This window comes from Fukomys damarensis, unplaced genomic scaffold (genome assembly GCF_012274545.1).
Source record: "Fukomys damarensis isolate Sample0158 unplaced genomic scaffold, DMR_v1.0_HiC HiC_scaffold_23, whole genome shotgun sequence".
Taxonomy (NCBI): Eukaryota; Metazoa; Chordata; class Mammalia; order Rodentia; family Bathyergidae; genus Fukomys; species Fukomys damarensis.
The window spans coordinates 38,123,927-38,135,190 of record NW_022900935.1 but is presented as its reverse complement, the minus strand read 5'-3'; the positions used below and the strand labels follow the sequence as shown (position 1 = coordinate 38,135,190).

Genomic DNA, 11,264 nt, shown 5'->3' with positions numbered 1-11,264 from the left:
TTTTTTTTTTAACCACTACTGTGGTGAGTTGTATTAACGGCAATATTCTAAAACTTCTTTGTTTCCAATTCTAAGAATTGGAGGGCCAGGGATTTAGCTCAGTAGTTCCACCACGTGCCTCTAAGAATTTGATATTTGATATAATTTGTTCAGTTGCTAGGTATCAACTGTGGTTCTTTCAAAAGTTTTTTGAGAGGGGAATGGGGAAAAAATAAGAACCAAGATACATCATGTAAAGGTACAAGTTGCCAGTGATGCGTGTAACTACATTGTATACCTACAGTGTGCCAGCAAAATAATTTAAGAATTTTTTTAAAAAGTTCTTTAAGGTGGTAAGATCTGCATGGGGCAGGACAAGTGAATAAATGTGGAGTGCTGGCTTCCCGGAAAATGCTCCCTGTATAGCATTTGGTGTCCTCCTTAAGAGTCATTCTTTTTTTGAGACTATGTTGTCCAGGCTGGTCCTGGATTACTGTGCTCAAGTGACCCTCCTGCCTCAGCCTCCTAGGTATCCTTAGGAATCATCATGACATGTTCAGGAAACTATGTCTCCCATAGTGCTTGGTCAGATGACTCTCTTAGATTTGGGTAAATTGATTTAACACCCAATAATTTTAGAAAGAGTAGAAAGGAGGGAAATAGTTAACTTCTATGAATCCTTTTGTATGTGGTGTGTATTTCCCACATTTTGTCTCAACATTATCTGCTAGGATTTATTAATCTCTCATTGATTGGTAAGGAAACTGAGGCTGGGAACAACCTAGTAACCTCTTCAAGGTCCCTCAGCAAATAAATCACGGGTCTGGGATTTCACTCTGTGTGTCCTTTTACCAAAACCCCATCTTTCTCCTAAATTTCATCTCTTCTCTTAAAAGAGATCAACTTTTGGGAGAAGGCAGATCATATAAAAATGTAAAGAAAAGGCCAGGGACGAGGAGGCTCAGTGACACTGTGCCTACCTGGTTAAGCGCAAGGTCCTGAGTTCAATCCCCAGTAGTGGGGGGCGCGGGAATGGTAGGAAAGACATTATGTAATCATTTGCCAGCAATTACTTTATTTAGTTTAATGAGTGTATTATTAGCATTTGTACCTAGTGGACACAAAGCCAGATTTATCAGAAATTTTAATTTTGCCTGTATGAAAGTCATATTTGGGATGAGCATTAGCAGACATGTGAGGAATGTGACTGTGTCACGAAAGGTTGCTGTACACACTCTGATTAAGAAGGTTATAGTTAGGATGCAGGTAAAGCGCACGTTTGTAAACTTCCTCATTCTTACACAGATGTTAAATGTTGCAAATCACTGTGTAAAGTTTGTCATTTTTAAAAGCAAAGCAACCCCAGAATGCACGCAAATGTGGTATCGTTTTAGAGACTCAGGGCTGTAGGCAGTGCTCTCACCGTGCTGTTATCCACTCCTGGAAGTTGGTGTACTGCGAGCCTGCCTTGCCCTCCTCACCCAGGCGAGTTAACAGGTAGTTACCCGTGAGGCAGTTGACTAAGAAGAACGTCTGGCGTATTTTGTCGTAAGTCCCAGTAGGCATATCTGTTGGCATTAGTCCTACCAGCTGTCACAGTTCCAGTGTCATGGGGTTCCCCAAAGGTGTGAGATTACGGGAAGGCTTGACCCCCATAAACAAGTCAGGTGTGAATCCCACTGAAGGGAGCAGGCTCAGCCCAGGAAATGTCAGTTCCTGCTGCTGCTGGATGTCAAATCACTGAAAACTGAACAATATGTGTAATTGTGAATGATTTCTTGCATCAGCATCCCTCCCCAGAGGCAACAGTGCCGGGGCGGGGTTTTATTGTTGTCACACTTGTGACTTCAGAACTCTGGGGAGAGGTAATTGGAATGTTAACAGGAAAGCAAATGGGAGAGGAAAGTCCCTCAGTTAGAAGCCTTGGGCCCCCTGTAGGAAGGTGAAGTGAGCACACTGGGCTCCTCTCGGGCTCCAGCCCCTCATGCACCCTGGGTGCCCCTTACAGATGTGCCCGTGATATAGTACATCTTGTGCCTGTTGTGTTCCTGGCACTGGACACATGCTGACTTACTTGCTCCTATCAATAATCACACTTCATACCTGAGGAAATACCATTTGTGAGCGATGGAAACTCCGCTCAGCCATTGTGTGACACTGCCTGTCTCTGTGTACCCTTGCTTCTCTTTGTCTCCCTCGAAGTCCCTGTCCTCCAGGCCCAGCACTGCCTGTGCACGTGGCAGCTCAGGAAAGGGCCGTCCACCAAGCTGGGGCCACTGAGGCAGGCACAGCCATTCTCAGGACTCTGAGAAGGCTCGTTTTTCTGGCTACCTTAGTTGGGATTCTCAGTACATTCAGCCGGTCTCTGCTGACACAGACTTTCTTTCTGCCTGACCTATTTTTTTCCTGTGTCCGAAATCCAAATCATCCTAGCACATACTTGGTTCAATTTTCTTGGCTCATGATGTAACCCAGTCAGAGCTCAGTAGTTATTCTTAAATGTATGGATTGCATACTGCCTGTGAGTAGGTTCTACAAGGTGGATCTCTGTCTTAGAGCTGTGGGGAGGGATTTCTTGTGGAAACTGAGCCAGACTTGAATTTTCTCCCTCTGTTAGAGTCTCCTTTGAGCACAGTTTGCACCCAAAGCAGTGAAGTCTGTAGAGAAGAAACGCTTTTCCACAGTCTTTGGAAGAGTGTGCACCTAGCAGAGAAGAGGATGCACCTTACACCACGACGGGCTTCTAGGACTTCCAGACCCTACTTGCAGTGGATATCAAAGGGCATTTTAACCAAGTCACATCCTGCGGTGCAGAGTGCAGGTTATATGGATGGTGTGGTTCCTTGTAGAGAGATGACTGCTGTTTAACTGAGCCTCTCAGTATCTTGCAGCTCTATCAGTGTTTGAAAATGTGGTCTTGGATGACCTTTTTATCCTCGGTCTAATTATTTCTGTTGCAGTAGAGTTCAGCATATATCAGTAAGATGTTTAATTAAAACAAAAATTGCACACATACATAAAGTAACACAAGCACACTATATCACTTGGTTGAGGCCGTGCATGCAGCCCCTAAGGAAGATGGTAGCCATCAGTTGAATAAACATCTTACTGTACTAGGAAGCCACAGGTTTGACACAAACTCCCTCCTACTCGTTACTGATTTGTTCGTGGACATCACTGGTTCATAGACATTGGCCATGTTAGACTCCAGCCAACTAATAGCTTAGCTTAAGTTGTACTAGAGAGTGTGGCTGTGGGCACAGCATCTGTCTTCAACTGTTAGAACCAAGACACCATTACTCGCCATAAAAGCTAAGAACAAATCATGGTCGACCAACAGTTTTGTCCCCTGGCTGAAAGGCAAGATCAACCAAGTGGGACTGGTTCTGTCTCCTTGTGTCACCTTGTTTGGATTTGTCGTGGCTTGAAGAAAGTGACCTGGATTGTTTCATTGCTCTGATCCTTGGTCAGGGACCTCCGGTGTCTGTAGATAGCGCTGGCCAGATGCAGGTGATTGTGCACGGGTATCTCCCTGGCCAGTATCTGCAGCGCATCAGCCACTGTATCAGCAGCCCCTTCCCCAGGGGATGCGTCCTCCATGCCATATCGCCGCCCCCCTGACGTTTTCATGGAGTTCAAAACTCAAGTTTGTTTGGTGCTGACATTTTGGATTAGCTGGTTGACTGGAAGGACTGCTTCTCTCTATACGCTGTGAAATTTATAAACCACAGCAGCTGAGGGCTTAAAATGGCCGACAGCACCCAGCTGGCAGCAATTAAATACACCACAGACCTTTGGCTAAACAAAGGCTTGTGGCGGCGGAGTTGCTGTGTGTGCACCGAGCAGACTCATGTTTAAACTCTCTTTTATGTCGAGTGTTAGTAAGAGATGCTGTCAACTAGTGAGAGGTAAGTGAGTGCGTCTCACCACCTCTTGTTTAACAATCCGTCATCCCCGGGATTGTAGGACCAGGACCCGGCCCAAGGGGCAGCACATCCTGACAGTGAAGGTGGCCTATGAAGCAGGGCCACCAAGGAGGCCGGGACCAGGGCAGAGCAGGGAGCCAGGTGGTTCAGGTGTCGATCCGTATGCTCCAGTGCCAACAGCAGGATTCACAGCTGCTCTGCTGTTTTTATTGGACAGCATTATCCTGTAGGTTGAAAGAAGATGAGACAGGAAAACAGTACGATGCCATGTGATACCATTCCAGCAGCAAAGTTTTAAGAATAGAAACAAAATCTAGACCAGTGTTGGACAAGATACAGCTTACATGTAAGTTAAGTTTGAAATTAGCTTCTTTAGTTACACTGGCCACATGTCAGTTGCTGAGCAGCCACGTGTGGCCACTGACTGTATCGGAGATGCATCCTAGATGGTACCGAGTGTCGGAAAGGGTGTGGATGGCTCAGAGTTTTTAAATGCATTGTCAGTAGGAAGGTAAAAGTGGTTTGGCCACTTTAATAAATAGTTTGAATTATATCATTAGGGGAACTTTTATACCCTGAACTGAGCATCTGCCTGCTAGATACACACCCAGGACTCATCGGTGGACTTGCATGGGGATGTTCATAGCAGCATCATGTGTGTTAGCAAAACCTGGAAAAAACCCATGTGCCGTCATCGGGAAGGGGGACCAATCATGGCACGTTCACACATGGATTACTAATGCAGCAGGCCCAGCAAATGAGTCATAACCGTGGACCCACAAATGGCTGCATCTTAGCAGTGTGACCGTGACATCCTTTTGCAAAAAACCCAAACAAGTAAAAAAGAAAGTCTATACCACGAATGTGCCAAAGCATGCTTTGAAATGTGACAAGACTATGTGAGACAGAAAAGCACAGAACAAATATCACAAAGTCTTTCTTAGTCAGGGGTCTGGGTACAGAAAACCACACAGACCAAGCCAGCTGTGGTCAGCGAGGGAGCTGGTGTGCTGGGGATGGTAGTTTCTCAGAAGTGTGCTCTATTACTTCAAATAAATAAAGGCCAGTGGTGAGAGTGGGCCCTGAGATGAGAATAATAATGACTTCAGTCCTAAAGCCTAGTTTAATAAAAGGAATCACATCCTCCAGGTGCTCAGAGGCTAACTGGGACATGTGTGAAAGTGACATTAGAACAGTCAGTCATTGGCAAGTGGACATACTAAGTTAGTCACAGCGTGTGATGAAACTCACGACGCTGTTGGAAACCTGAAGCCAAGCCCCGCCCATGGCTTGGATGTGCCTGGCTTGCCTGGGCCACATTGAGTGAAAAACTCTCTTGGGCTGTACACATAAGGCTAAAACAGAAAACTACGTTTTGTTCTGTGGCCGAGCTCAGCTCCCACTTCTCCTGTGTTGACATGAAAAATGAGGCCTGTGTGCCACCTCGAGCTCCTCTGCCCAGTGGCCGTGAGCACCGTATCCAACCCGGCCCTTGGCACTCGTGTTTGGCTGGTCAAGGCGAGAACCTTGGAAACTGAAGGCAGTTTGCAGCCTGTGCAAACACAGATAAGGAGAACATTGCAGAGGGTGAGTGTACACCCACGGGAGCTACTCTGCTTTGTGTTTTCTGATGTTTCCCTGGGTTTGTAGTTTGCAGGGCGGAGGATAATGTATTGGGCGTGCAGATAACATCTAAGGAGGCCTCTGAGGGAGGCTGCTCAGTCCCTCAGTCCAGAAGAACTGTTCGCACTGGACAGCCCCTACTCACATCTCAGCTCCTCCATTGTTGTTAGGAGATTCCACTCTGGGCACTCAGCTGCAGAGGCAGGCCACCTTTCCTTGGCCTCTCTGGCTTCCTTGGACCCCATCAGAGGGGTTTCGGCTGTCAGTCACTTTCCCCACGTGGGAGCATGATTTTCCCCAACTCTGAGTACTACTGAAAAGATGTGTTCCGGTGTAGAAAAGACGCCCGCGCGCAGAGGTGTTGCTTGTTTGTAACAGTGTCCTCATGCCCTTCCTTCGCTTAGGTCGGTGGACAGAGACACCCTCGGCCTTTCTGTTAGGAAGGTGGAACTCTAGCTGTTTGCATTTTGCGTGAACATCATTAACTTTCCAAGTTCAAGAGCTCTAGTTCCCAAACTCACCCAGTTTGAGAATCACCTTCTCTTTGTAGCTCAGTGAATGGCTCTAAACCGTCCTCCACTCACAATGCATTCGTTCACTCGTTTATTCACCTGACCCCTGTGTCCCTCTGCCGCCAGCTGGTCACTGTGCTGGGTCCCAGGACAGCAGCGAATGAGACAGGGACAAGGGGAGCCAGGCAGCAGGAACATTATTATCCAGGTGACACACGAAACAGATGCGCTTTGAGCAGGTGGCCGACTTGGTCTAAAACTTCGAAAATGTTCCCATGGCGGTGGACAAGTTTAGAAGTACAGTGAGTATGGGGCCATTGTAATGATGCGGTGCAAGCCCAGAGTTACGTGTTAGGTCTGGCAGAGAGGGAGGAATAATTGAATGTCATGTACGTATGGAGGGTGAGCCTGTGGGGGTCCTGGTAGATTAGAGAGGTGCTGAGAGGAGTCCAAATCTAGCCTTTCTCAGCCTGGCCGGCAGTGTTTAGGACGACAGCGAGTTTTTCGTTGGGCTGCCCGGGAAAGTGCACCCAACCCCTCTCCTCACTTCCCTTCCTTGCAGGGCTCCATGAACCAGCCCCCTAGGATACTGGCTGTCAGACCTCCCACCAGTGGGGTACCAGTGGCTTCTTACCAGCCTCCCTACTCGCCATCAGTCCTGGGGAACTAAACTAGCCAACAGTAAGCATAACTCTTGGAAGAATTCAAATTAGGGACAGTGGAAGTATGTGAATCTGATATGAACAGAATTGTAGGGTTTTTTCCCCCATTTCATTAGTGCCAATCACTGACACTTCTCCCCAAAGAGCTTTTAGAAAATTATCAGTGGGTTGCTAGCTTTGTGACACCTACTGAGCATCAGCTGGATATGGGTCTATCCTTGGACCTCACAGCCTGGTGAGCTTCGGGCTGACCTGGGCGTGATCCTAGCCCTGCAGCTGGCCGGTCGCGTGGCCTGTGCCCAGTTCTGACTGTTCCTGCCCATGCTGCTACCCCAGTTTTCCCCCCACCAGGCACTCTCTGCCCCTTGCCAGTCTCCACATGACCTCTAGTGTGTGATTCTGAAGTGCTGATTCAGTGTGGAAGCCTGCTCTCCTTGAGGTATGTCTAGAGAGGGATGTTTTGCTTCAGTGGGTTCCAGGAACAAATAATAAAAAGTACACCAAGTACAAGGCCGAGGACGGACCCAGTACACTCTTATCAGTCATCTGAAATATGCACAGCCTTTCCAAGACAAATATGGACTCCTGTTTCTAGGAAAACACCAAAAAGTATTTATCAATTACCCTGTCTATGGTTTGTGGAAAAAGACAACAACAGCCGACCCTGAAAGCCAAAGCAAAGCAGATTCCTTTGGGTAACCAGCAGCTGAGCGGCATGACTGAAAGCCAGGCGGAGTCCCAGCCATGGCCTGGGACTGGTCCATGGAGCCTCTCCTCTCCTCACGCGCTCGCCACCTCCCTCACCCTCTACCCTGGCAACTGAGCACAGCTCAGGAGAAGCCTGGAGGCATGGTGGGTTCTCACCGAGGCTCCTTGCTCTTCTTCCTGACCTGTTGCAGGTCTGCACGTGGCATGCCCAAAGAGACTCCTAGAAAAACGAGTGCAACCCAGTGGTAGCCTTTATAATGATGACCATAGAAAGAGCTGCTACTGGTGGGCCTCATTCTGTTTGATCTTCACAGCAGTCCTGTGAAGTAGGTGCCATCGTCCCATTTCACAGAGAAGAGAAATGGAAGGTTAGGGAACTTACCTAGGGATCACAGAGCTCGAGCGGGTGCTAAGGTAGCTAAAGCAGCATTGAATTCACAAAAGCTGACTGTGGAGTGTAACCACGATCCCGTAGTGTGCTGACGAGTGCTGCTCATCTGGTGTAGAGTGTGTCTTGTATTAAGCAGTGCTTTCATCCTAGGTGAGGAAATTGCTAAATCTTAACCCGTCACCTCTCTAACTCCCTGTCCATTAATTACCCCCCAGGACCCAAGCACAGAGAGTCCGGAAACCACGCTGCTGCACGGGACCCCAGGGGCTGCTTCCCCGCTACTCTGAGAGCCAAGCAGAAGGACAGGAGCAGCTTTTCAAACTCACAGACAACATCCAAGACGAGCTGTAAGTGGGAGCCATGGGGAATTGTCCCACGGGGCCCCTGAGGTGCCCTTCTGCTCTAGCGTGGGGAGATTTCCCTGTGACCTGAGCATCCTCCTGTGAACTCTTGAGGGGTTCCTGGTCCCATGGGTTATTCCAGGTTTACATGTGACTACTTGAAAACAGCTTTTACTGGAAAGAGTGTTTCTCAAGCCATTCTACAGCCAGACCTTACTGGCTTACTTTTGTTTCTCAAAAATTATGCTTTTTCTAAGTAGCTCACAAGAAGAAGAAGAAGATAACAGATAAAGTGCTCTTAATTTTAGCTTTTTATCTTTCCTCATAAAATTTTCTGACACTTTTATGGCCCATTGTTTGTTATAGAATGCTAGCAATCAAAACAAAAAATAATCAAATGTTTTAAAAATGCTATTTTCTTAGGGTTGTCTTGTAAATCTTTATAGAGCCTTATACCTAGCATCTTGTCATATTTCCTGTTAGTGAAGTTATTCCTGGTTGATGTGGTCAACTTAAATATGTCACTACTTTAGGATGTTCTGCAGAGACCCTAGACTGTAAAATGTACTGTAACTTGACTAGGTATGAGAACCACCAGCTTAGAGAAAGGCGTTTTGTCTGGTGAGTAGCAAGATGCTAGTTTAATTTGTCATGCTGTTTGTCCCCTCTGAGATGAAGCAAGCCCGGGAGGGGTCTGAGCACTGTGGGTGTTTTCTCAATGCTGGAATGCCAAGTGGGGGTTAGCTCCCAGGATCATCATCCGTGTCATGGGTGGAGTCTATGTTAGGGAGCCCTTGTTTGCTTTTTTTGGTATCAGTATTTGGAAGAAGATATAAAAAATAAAATCCAGAGCTCATTTACTGCTTGCTGTATCCGGTGGCATCTTCCTAGACATGTCCTGTATGACTCAAACCCCTAGAACAGTATTGGAAGAGCTCTTGATACCATAGGTTTATCTCCCTCTCTCAGCCCATTCGTAGACCGAGCAGTGTAGACATGGAAATTTATGTCCTCACAGTTCTGGAGGCTGGGAAGTCCAAGACCAAGGTGTGAGCCAGTGCTGTCCTGGTGAGGGTCTTTGTGACTTGCAGATGGCCTGCTTCTCAGTGTCCTCACATGGCTGGGGAGGTGGGGGAAGCTTTCTGGTGTCTTTAATAAGGACACTAACCCTGTCGGATCAGGGCCCCAACCTCATGACTTCCTTTGCTCTGTTCCCTTAGCTCCAGATAGTCCTTTGCAGTTTGGACTTGTGCATACAAATAGGAGGTAGGGCATGGTTCAGCCCCCACTCCGTGTGTGCCACCAAGAGCTTCCGCTCTCTCTAGCCTCAAAGCTGGTCATCCCTCTGCTTTCCAGAGTCCCTGCAGTTTCACCCCAGGGGGCACTTCATGTTCCTGCCTTTCTTGAGGTGGGGCTTTGATGCCCCTCTGCCCTGCATGTCTCACTTTGTTGATGGAACTTCGGGCCTCTGAGTTGGGAGTCCCAGAGAGTCATTTCTTAGGCTTCACTGGGCCCCTGTGCGGGCTGGGATCTTTGTTCCACTCACCGTCCAGTCCTCAGCAGAACGGGCCTGGCCTGGAATGGCCTCAGTAAACTTAGCTAGATGGCTGCAGGTTAGCGTCTGTATTAACATGTGTCCACTTTTCAACCACTTAGGGATTTTTTTAAAAATCAAATGTTAACTGAGATTATAAATTATTGTACTCTGCTTTTAAAAATTTCCTGCCCAGCTGACTTCTGTCCAACTCAGACCTTCTCTGCTCCTTGTAGTATTCGTTTGCAGTAGAATGGCATGTGCCCAGAAACACATGGGAGAAATGGAGGCGAACCACCGATGTGGCATTGCCCCCAGGAAGAGCGAAATCAGGGGTCAAGATGAAATCAGTGAAATAGATTTCATGAAACTCTTCAAATTCACATAAACTAGGAACAGTTAGTGGCATGAATGAATTTTGACCTTAAAGCTGAAAACCATGTGTTGAACCAAGTTGTGGGTTAAATCCGCCTGAATGTTGAGAGGCGCGTGACCGTGGTCTCCCTCAGCAGGCAGGAAGACACAGCCAGGGACTCTGGCGCTTGTGTCTGGGCAGTGTCCCTGGCTGTCAGCCTGCTCTTCACAGTGATACAAGCATTGTACTCATTGCTTTGCAAGAAAGAAGTTTTCAAGAAAACACCCAGGCGCTGAATTATACCTCTAACTTTTATCCTAGATTTGTAACTAAAAACATGTTTTAAAATCTAATTATTTGCATATTTCCCTTCAGAGTTAACCCCTTAAAAGGGTCTTTAATACCGTGTTCTACTGTTCTAACTAAATGTTTCCACATTTTTTTCCAGTTACACTCACTGTTTCACTTCTGGAAAATATTGTGTAATTACTTCCTGATGTAGTGAACACCCCACAACATCCCAGTGCCACAGCGACTTGAACTCCATTCTCCCTGATCAAGTTGCATTTAGTTTGTTCATTTCATCTAGTTAAGTAGTATTAAAAAGATAGTAACCGCGTATGATTCAAGACCTGGCCAGCTAAAAAAGGTTTAGTTTCATATTAATCCTGGTTACTCTGGTGTGTTGTACCATTGTTTCCCATTGTTCTTTATCTTAACCCATGTTAAAGAAAAGTCTGTCCTGTATGATTAAATTTCTTTCTTCCTAACTAGCACCGGATTTATGACCACAAACCTCATTTTGATTAACATTTTGTCTGCTGTTTCATCACAGACCAGGGTGCATACTTGGATGTGAGGATGAGGGCAGCTCCTTTCTTTTCCAGACCAGGCTCGTGGATAGCCTGTGGCCTAGGCTGCTCTCTCTGCTGGTTTCTGAATGTGATGCTTGGATTGTATCATCGGCTATGTGGAAAGTAGCATTTTTGAGATTTTTTTAAATACAGAAGAGAATAAAGAGAAAACAGAAATAGGCTTTAAGTCCACCAGCCAGATAAGGCCTTTCTCTTTTTAATAAAGTCATTTGCCTGGGTAGCCAGTTCTAGAGTACAAAGTGAAGAGTGGAAGTCTCCTTTCTCACCTGCTTTTGAGCACACTGTAGGTGGTATGTTGCATCACCTGTTCCTGAGAAATTTCATAGAATCGGAATTGTTTTTTTTTTTTTTTTTTTTT

General features: G+C 46.7%; 1 protein-coding gene across 7 annotated transcripts in view; it reads left to right on the top strand.

Annotated features, from left to right (window-relative positions):
- Vps13d (vacuolar protein sorting 13 homolog D) overlaps positions 1-11,264 on the top strand; it is a 235,713-nt gene that overhangs the window by 215,312 nt on the left and 9,137 nt on the right. For all 7 annotated transcript variants that reach the window (XM_010628171.3, XM_010628172.3, XM_010628169.3 and 4 more), the window contains one exon: positions 8,017-8,148. In XM_010628171.3, coding sequence (XP_010626473.1) covers positions 8,017-8,148 — 132 coding nt within the window. The remainder of the gene's footprint in view (positions 1-8,016; positions 8,149-11,264) is intronic.